Here is a 27,649-nt window from a genome sequence, read left to right as displayed (position 1 = left end):
CCCCCTAAAAATTAAATATATATATATATATATATATATATATATATATATATATATATATATTCTGTTCCAAAACAAATTAGGAGAGCAATTAATAAACTACAGGTTGAAGACAGATTGACGGTTGTTAGACAGCAGTAATGACAGTATCGTGTTCAATCCAATTCATTTTTAATTAAATTTCTTTTCTTTTTTTTACAAGAACCAGTAAACATCACTTTTTTCTTTCGTAACAGAAAAATTAAGTTGCGTAAAACTATGTAGGATGAAAAGAATGTGCATTGATTGTAGAACCTTATACGATAATTATACATTATCATAAAACTCGAGTGTAATGGTGTGATCTGGACATTCAGAAAAGTATACACGTGCGTCCTCAGAAGAAACAATAGAAGTATTTGGGAAAGAAAAAAAAAACCCAAACATATACCAACAATATTCATGATTGATCTACCAGCCATTTTAAATGAGTGCAACAATGCCAGCTGTTGCAGCGCCCGAACTCTTTAGAGTATAGGAAGAAGAACACTGGTATAGTGGAATCTGAGAGCGCAAACAGTGAGGCTCAAGTCTGATTTGCATGACAATAAGAAAACAGGACAGCATAGCATTAATGAACAAGATAGAACAACAATTCAGTGAACTTGCGTGGTGTAATTACTCAGTAGTTACTGTCTTAATTTACATTTAAAAGATGATAATGATAAACAACCTCCAAGTTCTGCGGGGAGATAAGCGTCACATTGCCGGGTATAGTATAATTATGGACAGAGTAGTTTCTTTTGAATGTATAAAGCATCACGAACATCATCAGAGGAAAATTTGTAGATAAAAATGCCTCTATAGCAATCAAACAAATCTATCACTTTCAAAATCTTTTTTTTTTAAATGGAAAATTCGTTTGTGTGGGATAAGTTCCCTGCATTGTTAAAGGGGAAATCCAGTCTAAATATAAGTTAGGCTGATAAGAAAGAGTAAAATATTACGAGTTAAACGGTATAATTTGGATCGAAATCGGATGAAAAATAGGGAAGTTACGACATTTTGATGTTTCGCTATTTTTTGGGGGAAAGAGTTCTTGACTAGTCAATAATCATGAATATCAGGAATAACATCAATGGATGTTTTAGACTTCAGCGACAGAAACATTGAATTTTTCTCTCTTTTTTGTACACGATCAATAGAAAATTGTGAGGGTATGACATGGTTAGCTCACTCATTTGCATATTCATATCCACTGTACCAGAATTGTTGTGCAAAAATTAGCAGAACTTCAAAATGTCATAACTTCCTTATTTTTCATCTGATATCAGTCCAATTTTTTACCGCTGAACTTGTAAGATTTTACTCTTTTTTATCAGGCTAACTTATATTTGGACTGAAGGTGCAAAATTCAATCATTCCATCTGAAATTACTGTTTTAACTCTGAGAATGGTTTCACGTGAGATCCTGGACGCTTCATCAGCTCGTTTCGGAATTAAAACAGTAAGTCCAGATGCAATGATTTAGCTTTGGACCTTTATTGAACGTTACCTGGATGAATCAGAAGTTACATCAATGGATTATTCTTATAGCCCGTTTTTTTTTAAAGAAATAAAAGCGAATCAAGCAGAAGTTTGGACATGTTACACACACACACACACACACACACACATATGTACATATATATATATATATATATATATGTATATATGATATAATATGTATGTAAACGTTTATATATATCTATATCATATATATATATATATATATATATATATATATACACGTGTACATGCATATATACATATATACACACACACGTGTGTGTACACCTCTGTGTGGTTGTCACTTTTATCTGCGTATGTGTTGTGTTTGTGTGTGTGATATGTTGGTCCATGCATTTTACATCCTACGTGAGTGATTCGTGTGGATTGATTGCGTCAGTGATCAAATTGACCAAAATATTTGTAGCGAGGAACTGAGTAACCTAAAACGATAAACAAAAAGAATTGAATAAACAACAATATCATTATATGTCCTGATTAATGGTAATGAAATTATAACTATAATAATAACAACCAATCTAGATTTTTTTTTATTTGCAGTCCACAGAGCTAACCACTGTACCTCTGTACTCCCACAGCAGCATAACTTGAAGATATGAACTTTACTGAAACATCCTGTTTAAGAATTTGATGAAAATATAATGATCGATTCATATAATATCATTGTTTCCTTTTTTATAAACCCACCCTGCTAAGGAAAGACGACGAGAATGATAAGGAAATACAAAAGAAAACGGATTTTTACTGTTGTCTTAATTATTTTTATACGATAATTCTGACTTCTGGTATTCCAAAGTTAAATATTATAGGTGAATATAAATACAAAGTCATCGCGTGTTTATCATACCATTACATCAAACGGCTGTCACTTCATGTACATCAATAAAATGCGTTCTTAAAATAAATCCTTGACACATGGCAGATGCTGTGTACGAACACCTGAATGAGAAAGTCGTTATAAGCAGTGATCATTTTACAGTTCTTGTGAACTCAAGCCATGAGGAGAAAAAAAATTATCTTTGCTTATTTACTTGGTATGAATTTTTATCTCACTTTCACACTTAGCTCCTCCAATGAACGGCACACTGTCCATCAAGTTTCATGAGCGAGTAGACACTCAAAACGGGACATCCGTCGACATTGAATGTCACGTGATTTCCACGGACCAACCCTTTCCAGTTATCAATTCTTACGTCATCTCGGCTGATGACGTCATTTTGTCACAGTCTTCATCTCCTCGTACTACCTTGTCGCCTCGACCTAACTGGTGTCTCCAAGTGTCTTGTATTGGTAGCAACGGAATTGGCGAAACAACAACATCTACAATATACTGTCCGAAAGGTAATAGAACTTGTAAAGTTACCGCAAACAAGACCATTTTAGTTGAGTGTCTCTCACCTTGATAGATAAGCTAAATTAAGTTTAAAGCAAGGGCACTGCAGTAGTCACTTTAATTGAGGTTTTTCTTTCAATTGACTTTTTTCAAAGATCCTCCTGTCGCCGATATAATATCTGTGGAATTCCTTGAGAAAAGGCTACCCAATGCTGCAGTCAACCTCTCCATTACTTGTCACGTGGATTCGCGAGACCAACCGTTTCCTCGTCTGCACACTTTCATCATCCAAACTGAGACTGGGACGGAGTCTAACTCCAACTCTCTGATCCTCTCACCCCGCCCCGAATGGTGCACGAACGTCACTTGTATCGGTCAGAATGGCTATGGCTCGACTTCTTCCATCAAGACCTACTGCCCAAGAGGTGAGGGGGATGAAAACCTCAGCATTTTTGGGTACTTTCCTAAGACTGATTAAACAGAGGGAACATTCGGGTTTAATATGCAAACCGTGACTGTGGGCTTTTTGTGAACCGGACAAACCAGTTGATCATAAAACATAGTGTGACAAATTCGGCTTTCACATTAGGTCACATCTTGTTTGCTTGTTTGTTTGTTTGTTTGTCCACCGCTCTCTCTCTCCTAACGCGTGTTTTCATACAGATCCACCTGGTGCTGGAATAATCAACATTCAGTTTGAAGAGGAACGGGGTGAAAATAACCAACCAATATTGGTCGTAAACTGTCACGTAAATGAAACGGCTACGATTCATCCTCCGCTGCATACCTTTCGAATCGAGGTTGGAAAGAAGACTTTGTCATTATCATCCTGGCCGTCGACCACCTTATCGACAAGGCCTGAATACTGTACTGCGGTAACTTGCATTGGGACCAATGATTTCGGCTCGACCAACACTACGGAAACATATTGCCCTACAGGTAAAATGGATTCACAGATTCATCACGTGAAATTATACGTGTGTGTGTGTTTGTGTGTGTGTGTGTGTGTGTTTCACATAATAATCATGATATACAATTGTAAGAACGTAGAATACATACATGCCCTTTTCTCTGTCTTATCGCTATAAACTGTCCTTTCGAACAGCTAGACAAAGGAATATAATGCTGTACTTAGTATACTGTTTACAAAGGCGTCTTCCGGAAACTTTGTTCTCCTTATACAGGAATGTCACAAATCTCCTGAATAAACATTGGACAGTTTATTCGAAGAGAGAGATAATTTATGAAAATCTTAAATGGTACAGTGAAAGAGAAAAGCTTCTTGTGGGCCATGTCCATTTGAATTAAATATATTTTGTATATAAAACACTAAGGAAACCAAAGCATTTATATTAATCTAACATTACTAGTGTGTAGCTTACAGTACTCATTCATCGCGGAGGAGGATGAGAACTCAAATTTGAGTCTCATACGATTATCCGAAAGTAGAAACGGGGGGCATCATAAGTAAATTGCTCTGTGACTAGAAAAGTATAAGAAGGAAAAGATAAAAACGATGGAAATATGGAATATCAAGATTTGAAAATAAACAATAGTTAAATATTCAAATGCATTGACCGAGTTTGAAACGCTTAGGGCATTGAATACGTGAAAGACAATCATAGAAGCAGCTCAATCAGGTTCTGATTTGGACAGGGTATCGTGCTAAAATCTCTGATGTGGAGTTTTGTAGCGATTAAGCTAGATTACCACAATTGGAAGTTCGTGCCAATGTTTACAAATCTGTTATTCTGTATATAATGAGGGGTTTTCTTGCACTCCAGTTGTTATGAGCTTTGAGACAGAAAATCGTATCCTCCTAAATTTTGTTCTCTTTCCCTCATTACACGACTTGATCTTGATAGATCCACCAGAAGAAGGCCTGATCTCAATCCTAGTGGAAAACAACATCGATACCACCAATGTTAATATTACCTGTTCTATCGATTCGTCGGACCAACCTAAATATCCAATCGATATCTTCGATATTGAGGTAAACGGTGATATCGTGAATTCCTCTTCAAGAAATAGGTCTGTCACTGTGACGTCACATCAGAACAGGTGTCTTAACATCAGGTGCACCGGAAGCAATATCCACGGGTCAACGACCTCTATCAGTTTGCATTGCCCCAAAGGTAGGTATAATGTCTCAATACACATGTATTGAGTGTAAGCCATATGAACGACTGTAAAGATGTCTTTGACAAGCTTACCTCAGCTCATGCCCGCTTTAAAGTAAGTCATGTTGGCCACTTTCAAGTTTCCAGTGTCTACATTGGATCCAAATTTAAGACAACCGTCGTCATTTAGAAAAGACAATTGTTGCAACAGGGTGGTAGCAATGTTTCCAAACGTGTCTGTTACGTCAAGAATTTACAGATGAAATTTTCTGATAGAGACACACAGTCTGATGTAATAACTTATTAAACATAGCATACTAACATAGCATAATACTGTTCAACTTCTCATAATTGATAAAGTTGTACTCAATTCCTCTTTTTTTTTCTGTGCAAGCGATATTACATCTTGGTCTAGAGTGTTTATTAAAATGTCTCCGACGTTCTAAAATAATTATATTGACAGATGATGTGATTGAGATGAAGTTGTCTGAGCATACGTCTGATGACAATGTGACGGCTGTCGTAATTCTGTGTCACGTGACCGAAGATTACCAGCCCCACCCTGATTTCCACCAGTACGTGATTACAGCAGACAACCTGACGCTCTCGAGGGGCAGATCTCCGTGGGTCTATCTCAGCCCTAAACCTGAGAAATGTGTCTCCGTCACTTGTAGCGCCCTCAACGACTTCGGTTCTATCTCTGCTTCAGAAATTTACTGTCCGACTGGAGGTAGGCGTTGGGTATAGAGCAATATATCATTCACAAACTTCGTGAATTTCCCATCTTTTATATACTTGGATAAGATGAGAGAGGACGTACAGTTTGTCTATTACTGTCGGCCTTTTCCAGCTTTCTTTTCAAGGCTCACAGACAGGTAGCTTTAACAAAAACGGATAATTGCCACTGTTTGACAAATTGCTCTACATCGACTTAAATTCAAAAGCAGTCGATGTAAGGCGATTTCTATGTCAGTTGTAATAAAAACAGCAACAGAATAAGCAACAAAAATTTGATTAATTTGAATAAAAACTAATATTTTTTCAGTAGTTCAAAAATCTTGATCCATATAATTATATAAGTGTATGTACTACACATTATAAATCTTTACTTTGCGTTACAAATAGCTCTGTTTGATCAGATGAAGACAGAGGCTCACATGATAGATGCTAAAAAAGACAGTAGATCAGTAATTTTATTTGAGACGGAAAAATTCATGCCAGTGTTCACACAACTGAGTTTAGAATCTTACGTAACTATTGCCGTGTCATATAATGTCAAGCTGGTGGTTTTTATGTCCATTATAGTAGACAGTATTCGAAGATGTATAATGAGAGAGAGAGAGGGAGAAGACGTGTTAATTATGTTGTCTCATGATTCAAAATAAGTATTTAAAACGATGCTGATGCTTCATGATTCCCATTGGAATGAACTGTCTCCTTTTTTTTTTTTTTTTTGGTGGATATTCACAATAATATAAGATCATGATAACTACTACTTTGGGGCGGAGAAAAATGTAACACACGTATCATGGCGGAGCATTTTAAGTTTGGTGTTGCGTATCGTATCTTATTACAAACCACAATCTGATAAGATTCAAACATTGATGACTAAAACGTCATTTTCATTACAACCCTCACCGTCTGTCTGTATGTTTGTTTCTCCAGGTTCTGTTGCTGGAATACTGCAGAAACTTTCGACAACTTACGCCCTTCTCATCGTTCTGTTCATTCTTGTCATCGTGATGTGCGTTGTCATCGTTACGCAGAGAAAGAAAGACGCACCCTAAATAGCAAGTTTTTTCTTTAGTCTATCACAGAAGATGATTTTCTTCTTCGTCTAGATTCAATTTTATCCGGCTTTCTTGAGGTCATTTTATTTGAAAACTATTCAGAAACAGGCACCAATGTTTACGAACGTTGTCTGAGCTATATTTGAAAAATCTATAGCTTGTAAGCTAACGTCCGTTCAAATTGATTCATGGACGAAATATATACAACCTAAAATAGTGGGTAAATACATCAAAATTTCCAACAGAAAAGGTGCAGGATTCAGTGGAAGATAAAAACGTTGAGCTCTTACTGACCCATTCATCATATCAGATAAGAAACTCGAAATTACTTGTCTATATTCCTACTCATATAGTGCATATGTGCAGAGCATGCTCCTCTCTCCCAGCCCACCTTTACCTCGTCTTCGGTAGATTTAAAGTGATTCAGTGACTCTAAGGATACGTAAGCCAACGTCTCGTTACGGGAGAGCTATCGGTGAAACACTATTAATTGTTTTTAGATGAAATCTCGTCAATATTTTCATGTTAGGAATCGACTTCACACAGAGAAAAATCTAAAATCAAATTATATAGTTTGCAGAAGGTGAAAGATGTAGTTACTAACCTCTTTTCGTGACTTCTGAAGAAGGTATACTTGTATCCCAATAGCAGGTGGTATACAATTCTTAATGGCATGTAAAATCATCTTACAGCTGCATCAGAGTAAGTGTTCCCCAAAAGGTGTGTTTTCCGGTTTGATGGTAATTTCAGAATAATAATGTCATGGTCTTCCAGTCGACTGTCATTTCTTGCCATAATAAATCCACTCCTGTTCGAGAACCTCACCATAAATCAAGGCTTCTTTCTTTATAGGCAACTATTTTTTATTCAATTTCTCTGCAAAGTATCAAATGTGAGGTTTATTTTATATATATATTTTTAATCATATCTTGGCATCTCGGAGTGATTCAAGCTTCCGTAGATCCCCGTGCAAAACAATTATCCAGAACAGCTTGTTCCACTTAGTTCATGATAGTATAATATTAAGTAGTAGTAGTAGTTGTAGACAATAGTAGTAGTAGTAGTAGTAGTAGTAACAGTAGTAGCAGTAGTAGAAGTAGTAGGAAAAGAAGCAACAGTACTAGCAGTAGCAGTGGTAAACCTACAAAATGCAAGTCGATCAAAGCTATTTCTTCTATTTCTTCGCCCAAAGTAAAGTTCGTACATATAGTGAAGTTTTCGTACACCATGGTTGCTACTAGCATGGTTTCATCCATTTCTTTGTGTTGTTGTCATTGTTTTCCAGAAGAGATTTGTGGGTTACGCTTTCATCTAATTTTACCGCATAGAATATTTTATGCAGCATGGACAACAATGGATTAGAACTGACTAGTTAACCAAACTCTAATGGTAGTGAACATATGGAGGGTTTAATTGCCTTCAATAATTCCTCATTCTCCCCAAAGTAATTTCTCACTGAAATGATGATACACCGCGGAAGCTTCAGAGCCCATATTCAAATTTACCTGTCTAAGCATCGATTCTATATGTTGTAACGGAAACAGAAGGTATCCGAGCTACCTTGTTTATAACAATGACAAGTTGCTATTACATATTTGGTGATGAGGAGAACGAGGTACCCAATTATATGCTGGTGCATGTACTATATAAAATTGCCATCATTCCACCGCTGGCGGCGCATGTCATCTAGGCCAAGTATTATTGAATATGAAAAAAGTGACATGATTACGTCGATTTGCAGAGTGTTTCATACCAATAAACTGACGGGTGCGATTTTACAGCACAAAGAATGTTGTAACATATAACTAAGACGAACTTTGCATCAAAATAATAAGATGATGAAAATGGATGAAGCTTTTGAGTTCAACTGGTTTGTTCATTGTAGCATGATGGTTTATAATCTCTCTAGAGATACCTCAGTAATCTATGATCAATTTCTTGATTAGCTTTGATAACAATAAATTTCTGTCTTCTGTTATCATCATCAGTACTATTAGTCCTGACATATTGTCGGATTGTGATATCACAATGGCGGTACATGGGTGATTATCAATAAAAATATATGCCTAAATTGCATGATAAAAATTATACCGTCATTAAAATGTCTGTACATAACAGTTGTGTGAACTCATGGCTGATTGATAAAGATAGGATTCAAAACAAAAAGAGAGACGGGAGTTATATTGTTCTCTAGAGCGTTATACAGTTTAACCCCTGAAGGAAAAGGGGAAAAAAGAAGAAAGCAACACAACACGAACCTTCATGATTAGAGTTAGAGTTCAACTTGTTAGCTTAAAATGAGAAACTCAACTCATGAACTTATTGACTAGTGACCCCGTCATAGCTCAGCAGAGAGTAATACGCAGTTACATTATCCCTTCCTCCGACATATTATTAATGTGTTACGCAGTACTAGTCTTGTTCGTGCGTGTGCGTTAGGTGAACAAGTGTACTTAGACAAGACTATGCGTGCATGTGTGTGTGTGTGTGTGTGTGTGTGTATGTGTGTTTGTGAATACGTGCATTTGTAGTTAAATGAAAGATTTTCTTGAATGTAATAGTTATGCTATATACGTATGTTTAATCTGCATAACTGGACATAAAGGCCCGAATTCACGAAGGTGGTACAAATGAAACCATGGTTTAAACCATGAACAAAAACCATGGAGCGCCAAGTGTCGCATGGAATATTTCGTTGCGAAATCAGTCATTTCGTCGATGAAATGATTATTTTGTAACGAAATGACAACATTTTGTAACTAATTTCGTTAACGAAACGGTCATTTTGTCGACGAAATGACCAATTTCGTAACGAAATATTCCGTGCGACACTTGGCGCTCCATGGTTTTTGTCCATGGTTTAAACCATGGTTTCATTTGTACCACCTTCGTGAATTCGGGCCAGAGTGTTGAAGCTGATCCATTGGTCATGTTGGACCCCGGGGCCCAATATTCGATAGTAATGTTGCGTGCACAAAACTGTGTTTTTGTTTTTGTTTTTGTTTCAGTTTTAGTTGTTTTTTTTTTAGGGGGGTGTTTTTGTTTTTGTTTTTGTTTGTTATTTTTTATTTATTTTTTTTTTTGGGGGGGGGGGGTTTCTGGTTTATCAAAATCGATAAACCAACATTGTTGCATATATAAGTTGTAGATGTTGTTTAAGTGTGTGTGATGGTTTGTGCGGGTGTATGTGTCTCTCTGTCTGTTTGTCTGTCTGTCTGCAGGGCCCTGTACATGCGCATCAGGGGTAAATTGTAAAGCAGAAACGGCTTCCATCCACCCCTTCCGATGCTTTTTTTTTTTTGTGTGTGTGTGCTTTTCATAACATACATACGTTGCACACTTAGTATGCTTAGAAATCTAATAACAGCTGACTAAAGAAAAAAGAAAAGAGGGACCAATACATCGTAACCATTGCCAAAAGAGTAGTGTCCTCATCAACTGAGGAAACATTATGTGTGCCCCATTACAAATTATCTGCTGATCATATGAATGATTATGTCTTTGTTGATATTAAATTATATGACAGATTTTGACAATGGAGCATCACGGCGTATACTATAGGATATACGGAGTAAACTAAAGGTACTTCTTCAAATGTGGAAGTAGGCAACGGCTGGTTCATTATATTCCCGCGGGATGAGTGAAATGTATTTTGAAACTTTGAAGAGCGGAAGGGGAGTCATTCACGTGGTGTCAAATTATGGTTCTTTGGTTCTCTTACAACGTGTCTGCTGACAAAGTCAATACGAACCATTTCCTGTGTTTTGTTAGATAAAGGAAAGAAAAACAATCCACTGCATGATATTATGATATCACGGAAATCTTGCATGCATGTGCTCTATGATATGCGAACCTAACTTGATGTTCCAGTCCAAAGAGGAAGTACGCCCGATTTATTTCTTATAGACGCGACGAATGCTTAACGATAAAATCGGTGAAAAATTAAGCAAATTATAGGAACAAATTAAATTGCAGTTTGAAAACAACACACGGAGAATTGATATCGCATCGATTTGCTCCAGGTGCTATTACTGTGTATTAAAGTTACACAAACAGAAACGACATATCTCTCGAATTTGTGAGAGCGTAGAAGACTCTGTCAGGTAAAATATATTAAAAAAAAAATTATACGTTAATTAAGTGTTGGGAGAGTCATATAAGAATTTTTCTCAAGAATTGGAAAATTAGAAAAGATTCATATAGGACAGCATATCACTTAGGGGATAAATTAAGAAAACCAAAGCACAAAAAAGAAGAAGTGTGGATTGAGAGGAAGCAGCAATATTAGAATAACACAGCAGTGAAAGTTTAAGGTAAATCGGACGATCAATTATACAAACATGTATTTTTTTATGCTTTTGTGCAATCATTGCTGGATAAGGAGGCTACAACACTTTATGACGTCATTATGGACAACTATATATAGAGAAAGTATACAGTATGGAAATTTTCACAAAATTTCATTTTTCTTGAAAGTACACATTCCATCGACTTGTTTTTTACATTATATGTTAAAGGTAATTTTATTTACCCTGCTTTATGAAAGAGGTAAGGTCAAGTGCGCTTTCATTATGCTAGAAAAGTGAAAATATGAATTTTGCAGAAAACTTTCATCAATTGGGGAGAGCCATCTGAGCAGGTCACCTTATAGATAATGCCTGTCCTTTGTTCCCTTGGTTCTTTGTCTTTAGGGTGGACCAGCCGCTGCTCTTTAGATATGTTGGAACCGAGTCTTGAAGGCAACAGTAATCTCCTTGTCATGGAATGCTCGTTTTAGACGAGAAGTTATACTTTTAATAAAAAGGAAGAACAACTCGGATATTTGGTTCATGTTTATCCTTTTAGAGATTTTGTTTCTTGTTCTGTTAGATTGTTCGAGCTGTTATGTAGGTGAAACTGGCAGAACTCTATTTTTATGATGGACTGAAGGAACACAAAAGAGTCCTTAGGTTAAACAACCCCTCTCATTCTGCCTTAAAGGAACACAGGACACAATATTGGATGAGAGGATGCAACAATAGTAGCCTTTGAAATGAAGTTTTAGCCGACAAATTGGCCGAGAAAAGCTAGAGTCCATCTGGATTTAAGAAGAAATCAAACCCACACTCAATAAGTATGTACATGTATAGGAATTCCGTATACAGCCTATCACCAATCTTCTGTCCAATGATCAAGACTCAAGCAGGCAGTGCTAGTGAGACGGTGCAATCACCTGTTCTAGAGAAGTCCACGGGAATGGAAGAAAGCTAGCCAGCAAATCACTGAAGGTTGGTAGAAACCTGAATCTCCTATTGTAAGGTTGAATTTTCTATATATATCATTGTTTTCTTCATCTTGTTGTCAATTATGATCTCACGCAGAAAGTGCAGCAGTCTCCTTATCCAGCCATGACTGCACCGTATCCACACATCGCTACTTTTACACAACCTAAATCTCTGATAATCAACTATTATCATAACATCGACATTAGGCGTTTTCACATCAGCCCGATAAAAATCCAAGCTCGAGATATTTTTTAATGTCCCAAGTCAGAAAAATAGCGCGCTATTTCGAAACATCGGGCTGATGTGAAAACGCCTATTGTAACTTGAAATCTGTACGTCGGGTTGAATTTTGAAACCAGGATGTATCTATGACATATCGGTTTAGTCGTTGTTACAAGCACACAAAAAATAGGGGTTCATATATCAACTGACGTACTTCACAAGACCATCGTCCATGACTATCATTGTATCATACCGCACCCAAATTAGTTCCACACACGTGCACATAGAACGCCCGGAAACTGGGTTCATATAGACTGAAAAACAAAAATAATAGCTCAGACATATTTATGAATATTATCGTCTCCGGTGTAATGTCCGTTGGGCAAATGTTTTGAACTATCAAATAAGTACAATAATTGCAAACGCGCGGAGCAATCTTCTGCTGGAATAATGTGCGATGGTCGAATGGGCTGCAAATTGACACAAGAATAAAAGACCGTCAGTGAAAGCGGACATCAGGCGGTCGAAGCATGCCAAAGCTTCAACGTCGTATGACAGCATCAACATTTTCGTTTCCATTGTATCCATCGATTCGGCATTTTTACAGGTTGATAGTCATTTAATAACTTTCGCTCTGTCTTTGATAGTGCGTTTATAAATTCAACGATAGCAAAATTCTGCAGCCACACCACTAACTGTGTACATGTTTACTATTTTAAACAATTGTAGTTTGTAGTGTTTCGTAACAGACATAATATAGGAAAAAAAATATATGTATATATTTTTTTTAATGAGGCACTGCAAACATGACAAAATAGCAATGACAATGTTGATTCTTTCAGTTTGAGCTGTTATCAAAGCTGTTGAATAAATGTATTCCCCCTTGTCTACCTTCTATTGTTTACCTACAGGTTTCACCCGCTTCTGAGAATGATGGCTTATAGACGAAGATTTGTCCTACTTGGAATATTGACCATCGCCATTCGTTGTATTGGTATGATATATGAACATCGAAATGTCTGAACTTTTATGATTCTATTATGTTTACATATTTCACAACAAAGTAATATGGATTTATGGTTCTATTTCCAATTCAATTGTGATGGTGTTTTGGTAAATATTCTATTCTTCGGGGCTCCTTTTTTAGGGGGGGGGGGGGGGGGGGAGTTTGTATGTCGATATCAAGACGGAGACCAAGACAAAAATAAGATATTGTATCTAAAAAGCAAACACACAAAGTTTATATATGACTGTGCTTGCGTCATTATGTCTAGAAAAAAGTTGACCTTTTTTTTTTCAATCAGGACATTTACAACTAGTCACTACAGAAGCTAGGAGCTGAAAGAAAAGAATGAAAGTGAGATGATTTTTCTTTCTCTCTCACCAATCCGCATTATTCTCTGTCATTTTCTTCTGTTATTGTCATTAGGCGGAACCAGCGTGACTCTCGAGGTACCAAGCCCTCTAACACCAAACCAGGAAGTTACGGCTGTCTGTACGGCCGATAAAATATTTGGATCAGAACGCGTGTTCTGGTACTTGAATGGCGTGCAAATTACCGATGGGGTGCAAACAACCAGTACAGTGGATAGTCTTATCCAGTATGGATTTAGAGGTCCATAGTAGATGGTTCGACATAAGTTTTGACAAAAGTTCTTGTTATTTCACAAATGGTAGGTTACATTGCTTTCGGGAAACATATCTTAAATTCATGAGATTGATACCACACTTGCTGGCATTTTCGTGATATTCTGGAAAAACTAGTTGGATTTTGGTATCATTTTCTGCCATTCTTCGCGCCTTCCTCTCCCTGGAATGTTGCCCAAAATGTCGCATCGTCCTTCAAACCCGTGACGTCAGATGACGAGTGGGATTCCCTTTTCAAGGTCTTTTAAAGGACAAGTCCACCTTCATATACATAAGGATTGAGAGAATGCAGCAATATTAGTAGAACACATCAGTGAAAGTTTGAGGAAAATTGGACAATCCGTTCAAAAGTTACGAATATTTTAAGTATCTGCGCAGTCACTGCTGGAAGAGAAGACTACTACAGTGTATGATGTCACATGCGTACAACTATATAAGGAAAATAAAAAGAGAATTTCACTAAACTTTACTGTTTGAATAAAGTGCACATTTCTTCGACTTGCTTCTGACGTACGTTAAGGGTAATGTTATTCCCCCTGCCTTCTGAAAGAGAGAAGTCGAGTGTTCTTTTGTTATGCGAGAAAAATGGAAATATGTTGAATTTTCTTTATTCTTTCTGTATATGGTTGTACTCATGTGACATCACAAGCTATAGTAGTCTCTTCATCCAGCCGTGACTGAGCAGAAACTTCAAAAATTCATAACTTTTTAACGGATTGTCCGATTTTGCTCAAACTCTCACTGATGTGTTCTACTAATATTGCTGCATTCACTCAACCCACATGTCTATGAAGGTGAACTTGTCCTTTAAGCTGAATGAAACAAGCCGGACTGTGTTCTCGTTGACATGTAGAAATTGAACAAATATATGAACATGAGAAAGACGAATTGTCTTGTCTTGAATTATACTTCTGCTAAGCATATGCAAATAAGTATTTCATTAGATTTTTCCTGAGGGGTTCACAATCTACAAGCTTGCTTTTTAGTGGACCTCTCAGTTCTTTTTTTTCAACTGAAACATAACCTTGTATTTTTTTTGCGTATACATGCATATTATGTAACTTAAATTTGATATCATTTGCAAGATGTATGTATACGATTGTGATATGATTCCTAATTTATAATGTGTTATGTTCTGTTGGAAGGAGGAGAAGAATAAAATAAAATGAAATGAAATGAAAATGAAATGAATCAATGACGCGAATTAACTTGAAACAATATCAATTTCCTGGACCAAGATTTCTGCAAAAATTATTTCTTTTTTTTTTTGCATTAGCTGAAATATGGTTATTCTGCGACTCTTACATAAGGTGGAAATGTGATACTTTTTTTTTAGCTCCTGTCAATAATTACTATGTGCTAATATCTGATTTCCAGATGATGTTCCTTTAAATGTTTGCGTCAGTTCAATTTAAACTGTTCTTTTGAATTGATTACTATGGAACTGTTCTTATCTGTGTATTTTGCTCTCATTGTGTCAACGCCTTTCAATAAAAATAAAGAATCCCCCTGGCCTCTGAATATAAACAACCATACACACTCACACTCATAAAAACACAATTAGCCATGAAATATTTAATCCAAGAGTAAGGCTTTGTAAATCTACCGGTAAAAGACAGAATGATAATCTAATTGTACCATGTGTATTTACAAAAACCCTCTTAGCAACGTTGACTTCCTATGTATTTTAGCAAATATTTAGATCATTGTATAGTTGGTTGTTAGATAGCAATGCGAGACAATCAGAATCAGTTCGCTTTACTGGCCTCAACGTTACAACATTAGTGGCGGATCCAGAGGGGGCGCACCAGGCCCGCGCCCCCTCTTTATTATTTTTTTTTTTGTTGAAACAAAGAAAATGAAAAATGAAATGAAACCGGGAATTATCATAAGAAATGTTCTTCGCCCCCCCCCCCCCCCCTTACGAAACTCCTTGATCCACCCCTGCAACATTAACGATTGATATGTCATTTGCAATAAAAGCGACATTATAGCCTGAGATATCATGTCATTTTTTCTTTTCATTTCATTTCATTTCATTTCATTTTTGACGGAAGTAAACAATATGACAATCGAATATAAACAAAGTAAATTACAATGTTACTTTTTCATATCCAAATGAAATTTGATTTTATACAAATTTAAGTTTTCCTACATTGCCAGAGTGCTATAATGTGCGACCTTTCACAACATTACATTATATATGAAAAACAAATGGAAATATAGTGTAAAATGTTCAACATTTTATTTCAAACTGTTCCATACACTGTTTTCAAAAAAAAAACTCAATCCACACGGAGACAGTCCAAATACTTAAAAACTAAGATAGCACCGCTAGTAACATATCAGTTACAGCGACAACAATAGATATAATAGGCCTATATACCTGCCTACCGTTTGGTGAAATACCAAATTTTACAAAAGCTGAGGAGAATGTAACGTATTTAGGTATGACTACAAACTTGAAAATGACATTACTTGAAAGAATTAGAACTCACTTTTATTTACCATCACGATTTCCACTTTGCTAAATGATAGGTGTATGAGTTAAGGTAATAACTTCTTTTAAAGTAGCCACAGTTTAATACTAATTGCTTGTAATAAGAGTTTTATATGAAAGATAAAACAGCAAGGAAATTCAAGACACTGGACATAAAGAAAGAGAGAGAGAGAGAGAGAGAGAGAGAGAAAGAAAAAAAAAACCTTTTATAGTTCCGGAAGTGGAGCCAAACAAAATTGTATTCCAGAAATGAAAACTTCATCTCTCAGTTTTAATCCCCAGTTGATATCTAGGATACCCGATCAAAGGAGATGATTCATAAATATGGAATATCCGCTCTTCATCCGAATCCAAACACTGAGTCGATGGTACAGAGTTTTGGGTGACGGAAGTGAACTTTCACACAGATACATCACCATGCTCATTCAAATCGAAGTTACAGTACCCCGACAGAGTAATATTGTTAAAGAGGAACTTGAAATCCGTCAGGGATATCCGTAAGAAGATAATATGTGAATATCGAAACAACGGTTTACGTCGTTGGACCAGAAAAATTCGGAAATACCAAGTTCTCTTCCTCAATCTGACGTAAGGCTCCGAAGGCAGAAATTGTCCACTACCTCATCGGACTCTCTGAGGATGTGGTAGAGAGGACGACGTCAATTCGAAAATATTGATTACGTCGACCAAATCATGTGGAACAAATTCTTGTAGCAACCAACCTTATATTGATCATAATGTTAACATGACATGGATATCATAAAGTTCTTAAAATGCAACGTTTTCCGGTACACTAAGGACTGGTTTTTCTTCCTCCCATTTATGTGGTGTCTATGTGTCCATTACTGCACTAGTTTGATTCCACGCAAAAGATGCTTGGCCCACACAGTCAAGAGATGTTTTTGCCACCGCGAGATATGTCCTCATTATCCAGCCTTGTTTTCTAAATTCGGGCTTCATACATTTAGAAGCATGTTCCTTCATTTTGTGTTCAATATATTTAATTAGAGGCATTCTCACTAATTGGTATACCACATTCCAAACACATTGAATTAACTCTCTCTTCATTAATTCGATGATTTATAACAAGAGGAACAGAATGAAACGGAAGTGAGTTTTTACCTCACGCTAGCGGAAGATGATGTGACGTGTCTCCTATTCATGCAACGAATGCGCAAGTCCTCTCAGAGTGTGGAGAGAGTACGGTATGTTGTGTAAGATGACTATTGTACAGTTTAAGTGTTGATATCAGGGATAATTCCTGTGAAATCTTCAGATTTTACACGTCATGCGACCAAGGTTTCGTCTGGAGTTAGAAGACTGAGCAGCTTTGACGTACATCGGTCTACCTACGTATATACATATAAACCTAGGATGAAACGAAAGAATTTTTGTTCATGTCACAATCGCCGCCCAATCATCATCTCACATTAAACATAGGTTCATGAACCAGTACGGTCAATGTCATCAAGACAGGATGTCTGTGTAAACAATGCACTTGACTTGAGCACCTGTTAGAGCTCATAGGTTTTCGTCATACTCTAACGTTACCGGATGCTGTCCTCACTGTACATGTATGAATATCGGGTGTGTTTTTGTTAGTGTGGTTAGAAATGTAGACATGAGCTGCTAAGTAAGTTCAAAAACTTTTGGCGAATTATTGAAAGTGTCTCTCCCAAGAATTTTAATATGAAAACCCTTTGTGCGAAGCTGAAAACAACGAAATTTCTCGTATTTTTGTCTCTTACTCCACTAAAGCCTCGTACCATGCACCTGGGATGATAATCCAGTAATATTAGGCAGGTTCTCTAACTATCCTTCAGGATACCTCGTTAAGTTTGTATAAAGAAACAAACAAAAAAGACTATTCTATTTTCTAATGTGGTATAAGATGAAATGCCGACGTGTTTGAGCTAAATACAAGAGAAGGAAATCACGCAAAGCATGTTAGTCGAGGACAAACTCACCATACATCCTACACGCAGCCAAAGGAAAATAATGCTGTCCGATCAGCGTACTCTCTAAGATGCCCTAGCCAGAGGCTTACGCTTTCGAGGAAGTCACTGCTCGCGGCCGTGCGATGGTAGAACTGGTAAGTACGTCGAAAAATATGGATTCATTCCAACACAAATGCGAATAAGTTGGTCGTTGACTTTCCGTGTTTGTCAGTGGAAGTTGTGATCATTATGTTAACATGTCTATTGATAATATTTCTTCCACCTACATCCATGCTACAAAACAGGGGATAAGAAACAAAAATGAGAAAGCACGACTAATGTTTAAGTACATTCAACGTTCAAGTCTCATTTAAAATATCAAATCAGATTTTTCCAAGCCGGCACGACCATTCGCAAAACAATCATTGCATATACACAAGAAGTGTTATAGTGTTATGCACTTATATTTGCAAGTCTATCAACCTCTAGGCAAATAGTAAGTCTGAGCTATCGATGTTTTTTTTTTTTAATTAATGCAAGAAATAATGAAATCTTTAATTGAAATTAAATTCAGTTTGCTTATTTTAGCATAGCACGTGCTTCAGCCTCAGGCTGTTCTTCATCGGGCCCGTGAACCTTTTCATTGATTTACTCTGATACTTTCTGAAGCCTGATGACCACACTTTCACATCAAGATTGTATCCTATCACATCTTACTACATGTATGACCGATTGGTTTGCAAACCGTGATCGAAGCTCGTTCCGTGTATACCAAATCAACCCAGTCGTATTTCAATGTGTTATCCAGTGGCGGATCCAGTGGGGCGCACCGCCTCCACTTTGATTTTTTTTTGTGTGTGTTTTTTTAAGAAACCAATCCTTGTCAGCCGATTGTATTGCTCTTAAAGAGGAAATCCAGTCCAAATATAAGTTAGTCTGATAAAAAAGAGTAAAATCTTAACGGTAAAGATTTGACTGAAATCGGGTGAAAAATAAGGAAGTTATGACATTTTCGAAGTTTTGCTAATTTCTGCAAAACAGTTCTTGTACAGTAGATATGAATATACAAATGAGTGAGCCAACATGTCTACCCTCACAATTTTCCATTGATCGTGTACAAAAAAAAAAAAATGAAGAAAATTCATTGTTTCTGTCATTGAAGTCTGAAACATGACGTTATTCCTGGTTGAATAACTTCAGAATAGTGATCAGTTAGATATACGAGGATTTTAGCCTCGGGCATATTAGCGTTTGAATGAAAAACTAGAAAATTCAAAATTTTATGTACAAACTAAACGGTAAGTTGTGAGGGAATGACGTGCTCAATTTACCATTCGCTTATTCATATTGACTGATCAAGAACTATCCCCCCCCCCCCCAAAAAAAAAAATAGCGAAACTTCAAAATGTCATAACTTCCTTATTTTTCATCTGATTTCGATCAAATTTATACCGTTGATATTTTACTTTTTGTTATCAGACTAACTTATATTTGGACTGGATTTCCCCTTTAAGCCTTTTTTTTTTCTTGTCAGCTAATGAAACCCGGAAGTGGCACCACAAATATAAACTACTTTGTGCCCCCCCCCCCCCCCTTTACGGAATTCCGGTTACAGCTCGTTATTCCGAAGGTTCGTTATTCCGAAGGCTCTTCAGTCCGAAGATTCGTTATTTCATTTTCGGATGAACAAATCTTCGGAATAACGAACCTTCAGAATAACGCCACAGATGTTCGGATTAACGAACCCTTTTTCATTTTCGGATTAACGAACCTGTAGGTATAGGGAATTTGTGTGTTTCGGATTAACGAACCTTCGGAATTACGAACCTTCGGAATAACGAACCTTCGGAATATCGAACCTTCGGAATAACGAACAGCACCCGGAATTCCTGGATCCGCCCCTGTTTACCTTGAAGGCATCAACCATATCATCTTGAAGAAAGGAAACCCATTGCTTTTACTGTAACCTCGTTTTCATTTACTATCTATCGAATGTTATCTGGTTTTTATTGTTAATTACACTTTGATGTGACTGGCAACATTTTTGCTGGTCTTGTTAATACTAATATGAGCAAGAAGTCCCTTAATTTCTTGTTCAATATAACGTATGATTCAGAATTATGGATTAGCGACTTGGCGGACTTGTTTTGAACAGTGGAAGCAGATCTCAATTCATTCAACAGCGTGTTCAATTTCACAAACGATGCCACACTGAATGCGTCTTGAATTTTCTTTTGTCTGTCCCATTGTCACTCATTGTTTGTGAAACCTCACTTTCATTTCACTAGAATCTCAAATTTCAATAGTCTTTCAATATTCAGAAATAGCAAACCTGATTCAATGTCTTTTCGTACTTTAGTGAGACTGGTCGGAGGGTCTGGGGAACATGAAGGCCGAGTGGAGATACTGTGTGACGGGGTCTGGGGCACGGTGTGTCACTACGGTTGGGGTATCGAGGAGGGGAACGCGGTGTGTAGACAGCTTGGGTACGCATCGGCCGCCTCGGTCCGTAGCAATGCCCACTTCGGACAAGGATCGGGCCCCATATGGTTGGACCATGGGGTTTACTGTCCAACCTCGGATAAAAATTCCCTTTTAGAGTGCTCTCGAGCACCATGGGGATGCTATTCAACTGACTTCGGCTTAAACACTTGTGGGCACTCCAGTGATGTTGGCGTAGAATGTGCTGGAGAACGTGAGTTTACTTTCATCTATACAAGCCTTTTGTTTTTCTGTTTTTTAAACCATTAGTCTTCATTGTTTTTCATCTGTTGGATATTTTTGTACATATAACAATCTCATCCACAGCCATCACCCCCATAATTATCATATCATTATACTGCTCGCTTGATCATTTGGTTTCATCAAAATATAAAGAACTATACAATCGATGGCCTATCCATGCTTCATTAAGTTATTTTGTTGAAATGTATAATGTACCTAATTGTGATGTGAGTAATCATTAGTTCTGGCACACCAATCAATATCGATATTCCTGTCGCATGATCGTTACCAATCTTATACTTATTTCAGATAATTATGACCTCACTCTTGAATGGTGTTAGTTGAAGACAACACCTTGTTTCCATGAAATGATAATAACTGGAACATCCGATAACTAACAGCACTTTCATTAACATGCCAAATGCTAAGCACTGATTACATTACCTGCACTTAAAACTGTGCTTTATTCGGTGTTTTTCTTCTTTCTGAAAGAGTAAAGAAGGGAATTCACATCAAGTCTCAAACACAAAATGTCTAATTGAAGTATACATACTAATATGTCTATCATGACACATCAGGTAGGCCTATAATAATCCATTAACCTTATTGGATTATTGATTCCAAAAGAGTATCATAAATTAGAGATGTGTCTATCATGACACATCAGGTAGGCCTATAATAATCCATTAACCTTATTGGATTATTGATTCCAAAAGAGTATCATAAATTAGAGATATAAAACTCACAGAGATGCAAGCAATATTCATAAATTGGAACCACCTCCCCCCCCCCCCCCCCCCCCCTTCTGGCAATTTTGGTCTAAATATCAGTGCGTCATGTGATACTTGCCCATATCCTCCCATGATTTTGGTGGACGGTTTACTGATGTACTGATGTTCTCATATTCTGATGTAGCAATACCGGTATTGAATACGTTATTTTATTGTGTAGGAGATCCGAGTGCTGCAGCCGCCATATTTGCCAATGCAGACTTGAACGAAGGCCTAGGTTACGGCGTTGATCTCTACACTTACTATGACATGACGAGTAGATTGACATTCACCCCAACGACAGCCAACAACGGTGATATACTTCAGTGTCATGTGTACGGTGTTGTGCACTCTGCCACTCTGGAAGTTACAGGTGAATTCACCAAATTTGATATTAATGCACACGTTGTAATTTCAGTATCAGTATGACGGTTTGTATTAAACATTATACATGTATGTTGGTGGAATGACGAAACAGTACATGCAAGTACAAATTGATTTCCCCCTACTTTTCAATTAATCCAAAGCTAAATGTGCATTTCTCAGCAGAAATACAAGGACATTGAAACATGTGAGCATAAAATAAATGCCAAAAACTTGTGGCAATGAATCTTTGAAATGCTTTCAAAATGATATCCATTTATTTAACCACACCACACTGCAGATATGATTTAGTGAGAAAAGGAACTTAACATCATGGTCAATAATGTTAGCATCTCGGAGGAACACGAGAAAACGTCTGATTTTGTTTGTTGTAATAATTCACAATAAGGAATTGTGAAAAAATCATATCTAGAACCCGAAGTGATACAGTTAATACAACGTATACAGTGGTAACATTGTAAGTACATTTATGAATGTAGTTTCAAGTTTGTTATGGCGGATGAAGGAATGCATGTCAAAGGGTAGGGGGAGGCGGAATTTTCACATTTTCAGGGGAGGGGTGCTTATTTAAACAACTTAGATCCTATCCCCAGGGCCCGCCCTCTTAAACCCATCCCCATGGACTAGGGTGCCCCTTCGTTCAAAATGAGATTCCACAACCCTAGAAATACTACGTGCCACGTTTGTTGAAAATCTTTCATAGGGTTTTCAAGAAGGAGCTGAAATGCGAAAGTTTTGCCCTATCCTCCACCCCGGAACTGTGCAGGGCACCCCTGCATCCGCCATAAGCAAACTTGAAATTCAATCATTATCGTCTTCATATTTTTTTCTAAAAGAAGATTTTCAGAGAGATAGAGAGAGAGAAAAAAAGAAACATAGTTTAGGGACTTTGAGGATCCGGGGAGGGGAACCGATGTTCTTACTTAAACAAAGGCCTATCACCCAAAGAATGCTATCTGCAATGTTTGGCAAAGATCAATCACGGGGTTTTCAAGAAAAAGCTAAAAATGTGAAAATTCCGACTCCTTCCACCCCCTTCCCCTCATCCGCCTTATGTTGTGTTTTAAAGAAAAGAGAGAGAGAGATAAAACAATTGGGGTCCTATACAACAAATAATTTGCCCCAGACAATACTAGCGTAAAACAAACATAATAAATCTTAGAGATATTAAAAATTATTCGCCATATAGCAAACTTGAAAGTACATTCACAAATGCACTTACTTATATACCACTGTACTATTTATTAGCTCTACTTCTGGTTCTATAGAATATTATTTCTATAGCTGTATTTGTCATCATTATATGATCTAAGATTACACTAAAGTACGTTTTTCTGTTCAGTCTTAAACGGAAAATGTTCGATGACACTTAAAATGAATTAACAGGTGGCGTCGATGTACCCCGGTCTATCACTCCATGCAATACTCCAAGTCCCGGTGCCCCTCCAGGAGAGAACATCTTATCCATCGATGCTGTAGAGATTAAAGGCGAGGGTAACGTGTTTAATCTGGTCATTTCCTGTCACGTGAACTTCACTGATCAGCCGTCCCCGTACCTCCACACCTACACCATCGGGACTGAGACTACAACTCTATCGTCATCAAGCTCCGCCTCAGCCATCCTCTCACCACGCCCCAACGCCTGCATCGAACTCACGTGCTCCGCAACGAATGGGATTGGAACGACCTCAACCACACTAACACACTGTCCTCGAGGTAACCAGTTTTTATACAAAGAAGTACAATGTGAGGCATGTTTTTTCAGTCCGTAATTGCCAACGAACGAGCTCTAGTATACATTTTCACTCATGTTGTCATCGATCGATGCCTATACTCGATCGGTATGTGAAATTAAACTGAAAGCATATTGCCTTAATAAAGCATTCTTCGTTCTTTTCACCATGGTCTCATAAAGTAAAGCCAGCACAGCCAGCTCAAATGTCACTATCACCACGAACCCTGATGTCAGCCATGGTGATAACCTTGGTGAACTGCTGGTCTTTGCTTCATGTAGTACAACCCCCCCCCCCAAAAAAAAAACAACAACAACAACAACAACAACAACAACAACAAACAAACAAACAAACATACAAATTAAAACAAAAAACACGTCCTTACTGAACGTCTAGAAGTCAAGGTCAACCTCCTGCATTATTTTAAAACCATATTTGACCTAATTTCCTTCCATCTAAAGTGACAACATTTCAACTTTAACAGTAACCTCCCCCTGTATCCTCCATCTTTATTTCCTACTGGTGACCGGTTACGGATTGGACATTTCATTTCATTTTATTTATCAAGTTTCCATACAAATTGCATATGTAACATCCATTACTTTGTATATGCACGATATTGATCAATACACAACAATAATCATATCCAACAGATCAGCCATCAGAAGGAATCATCAGCGTGGAGTTTGAGACTCAAGAGGATGATGATGACGAACCAAGTCTCGTCATTACTTGTCACGTGGATCCAGAAGATCAACCCTTTCCACCAATCAACACTTACCTCATTGCAGTCGACGATAGTATCATTTCCGATTCATCTTCTCCTACGAAGACGATTGACCCTCGACCCAACTCATGCATCAATGTCGTGTGTACTGGTATAAATGAATATGGAGAGACCGCAGCGACCAAGACCTACTGTCCCACACAGTCAAGTAAATGCAAAACACTTTTAATTTGTCGAACAGTAAAATGAGAACAGTTCTGATTTGACAGTTTTACAGTGTTTTCGTTCTTCGGGTTTTAGTATCTCCTAAAAATGAAATAAATTACAGTTTGCAGTAACTTTTGTCGTGAGGGGTAATTCTAAAGAGGTTTCACATTGTTAAATACGATTCATCAGCAGTCGTTCTGCATACATGTACGTCCGAATTTATATGGTTCTCGTGGGTTTCCTGTGAAGTCAAACTTTTGACAATATAACAACATTGTGTTACGACACATTAGACTATAAAAGTACTAAGACCAGAACAACTACATACTGTGTGAATTTAAGTTCAGAACAGTCAACATCTTAACTGCTGATATTATCTCGTTTTGTGTTGTTGTTAGATCACAGCTTGTTGAGAACATGAAAAGGAACCTTCTATCCCAGCTCTTCTCTGGCACGGTGTCTGGTAAATCTTACACTTTCCCCTTTCCTTTTTGGCTGTTCAATCTCGATCTAGAACCGGGTCCCGAACAACCTGCTAGTAACATCCTTACGATCCAGACGACGGAAATCAGAGGTGAAGGAAACCTGGTAACTCTAATCATCACCTGTCATGTTGACCTCTCTGACCAGCCTTACCCACATCTCCACACATACACCATTGCAGCTGATAACGACACCTTGTCCTCCTCCAGCTGTGCCTCAGCGATCCTGTCTCCACTCCCCGATGCATGCATCAACGTCACGTGTTCTGCGACCAATGGAATCGGAGATTCGTTGTCATGGATGGAGCATTGCCGGACAAAAACGCCTAGTGGTATGTTAATAGCAACAGCTTTACTTCTAATAAAGCAAAGCACACAGTGGTGATGGCAATGCATATGACCTAAAAAGTGATCCCTTCTCCATAATATGGAAAGGAAAGTGCCACTGCTTAACCGTCTCAATCATCATAAACTGCATCTCACTTCTTAAAGATTTAGGGTTTTCAGTGAAAAAATACAAACAAACAATGCCACAGTCCTCTGCCTTTTAGCCACAACAATTTAAGTCATGTGCTTTTAAGAGGTCAGATTTGATCAATGTATACTTAATGTGAACAACACACTCTCTAAAAAAATCGAGTGAAAATTTTCACTCTAAAAAGAGTGAATACAAAAAAAGAGTGAATTTCGAGTGAAATTGGAGTGAATTTTGATTCACTCAAAATTCACTCCAATTTCACTCGAAATTCACTCGAAAATTTTCACTCGACTGTTTTTTTAGAGAGTACGACAGTTTGATTTTTATTTCTTCTTCCGTTAAACCGGTAAACTACAAAGCTTTGCCAAAAATATCGAGGTAGGGAGAAACATTAAATCAACCAATCAAAGTAAGTCACCAAAGAATGTGTCTGGGCCCTTTACATAACGGAATATACCTCGACGGGGTTTAGTTCGGTGGTATCTCGTTCTGCCGAAATAAATAAATAAAGAAAAATGTCCCAGCTACAAATAGCGTTCTCTGAGGAAATGGTAGGAAACTAAACCAGGAAGGAGCACACGACACCGTTCTCCATTAATGCTTTATCGATAGGAGGTCCCATAGCTAGCCCTCATCGAGGGGCCCTCCAGAAATCGTCGACCACGTACGCTCTTCTCGTCGTCATTTTCATCCTCTCCGTCATCACCTGCTTCACTGTCCTCATGAAGAGAAAGAACGTCTTCTGATTGAGGTGAGTTAATACACAGTATTGATTATGATTATACAGTATTCTTGCTTTGACAGAGTGATCAAGTGGGATGCTAAACTATTTCAATACTACTTGCCATCATATTATCATAGTGTGTTGGTATTTGTTAAGAAACTCTTATACTCCTTGGAAACCTTAGTTTGAGTCAGCACTTAGATAGAATTACGTGAGACCCAGACGACGAGCTGAAAGCCTTTATGGAAAAGTTAAAAAAAACAACTTACACTAATGACATCCTGGGTTCTTCTTAGTGTTATACTCTGTAAATGTACAGACATTAAGTATTAAGAACACAGCAAGCTTTTGTTGGTAATGTGTTTCATCCCTGACTTTAGTCTCATTGCAATAGAACCTGTCAGATGCATTATACCGTCAATTGTTCATATTCATCACATATTTCTCATTGGCATTGTATATTCACCGCCTTTCTAGTGTTTCACTTTTCTATGGCATTATAGTGCCTCAAATACCATATTGTAATTACGTCAACTGGTACCACCTGCCCTCCTCGTATAGACAAACTCGATCTTGTTGAAATCACTTGGCGCTCTATGCCACATCTGTCCTTTCTATTTTTATAAGACAACATATCCTGTTTTCATTCCAAACAAAGATGATAATATTTTTATTTGACAACATATCCTGTTTTCATTCCAAACAAAGATGATAAGAATCTTTTAATGACATTTTCTGCAGGTATGCAGCACTGCGAGGGTCAAAGCTGTGGAAGCATGACAGCAAGATTTACTTCGATTGAAAAATCATTATTTTGTACACTTTGTATTTTACCTCACTTTGAAATCATCCGTATCATTATGTCTCATCTGTAGTTTCTGAAATAGAGTTATTTCTTATCAATAATTGTCACGTCATTGGAAGTGACTTGAAACGAAATGAAGATGATAGTTATGATATAGTTAATTCTATGTTGCAGCATTACCCGAAGACATCCTCATCATCATCATCATCTTTATAGTCTCTACTTATGAAGATAGTCCCCTGCATTTCCATTTT

The 27,649-nt window shown here is 37.4% G+C and overlaps 1 protein-coding gene and 1 long non-coding RNA gene across 2 annotated transcripts; both read left to right on the top strand.

The window, feature by feature from the left end:
- Window positions 1-12,778: 12,778 nt before the first annotated feature.
- Window positions 12,779-14,194, top strand: LOC139720624 (uncharacterized). Its single transcript, XR_011710169.1, has 3 exons — window positions 12,779-12,884; window positions 13,189-13,271; window positions 13,707-14,194. It is a non-coding gene; the product is annotated as an uncharacterized lncRNA (long non-coding RNA).
- A 6,553-nt stretch (window positions 14,195-20,747) lies between these two features.
- Window positions 20,748-27,350, top strand: LOC139720660 (uncharacterized). The gene is made up of 7 exons (XM_071632016.1): window positions 20,748-20,910; window positions 22,037-22,228; window positions 23,626-23,955; window positions 24,626-24,907; window positions 25,421-25,720; window positions 26,479-26,617; window positions 27,332-27,350. Exons 1-6 carry the CDS (start codon window positions 20,748-20,750, stop codon window positions 26,610-26,612), a joined length of 1,401 nt encoding a protein of 466 aa, XP_071488117.1. The 3' UTR covers window positions 26,613-26,617; window positions 27,332-27,350.
- The last annotated feature ends 299 nt before the right edge of the window (window positions 27,351-27,649 follow it).

The sequence above is a fragment of the Diadema antillarum genome, unplaced genomic scaffold (assembly GCF_040938485.1).
Source record: "Diadema antillarum isolate AM-2024a unplaced genomic scaffold, OU_Dant_1.0 scf00000131, whole genome shotgun sequence".
NCBI lineage: Eukaryota > Metazoa > Echinodermata > Echinoidea > Diadematoida > Diadematidae > Diadema > Diadema antillarum.
Note: the sequence above shows the minus strand (reverse complement) of the source record. Positions and strands in the feature narration are given on the sequence as shown.

Bases quoted from the DNA above. Each gene is read 5' to 3' on its own strand.
- LOC139720660 (XM_071632016.1), top strand. From the start codon at position 20,748: ATGAAGGCCGAGTGGAGATACTGTGTGACGGGGTCTGGGGCACGGTGT. The intron at 22,229-23,625 runs GTGAATTCACCA...ATGAATTAACAG, and splicing joins TGCCACTCTGGAAGTTACAG to GTGGCGTCGATGTACCCCGG. The intron at 23,956-24,625 runs GTAACCAGTTTT...CATATCCAACAG, and splicing joins ACTAACACACTGTCCTCGAG to ATCAGCCATCAGAAGGAATC.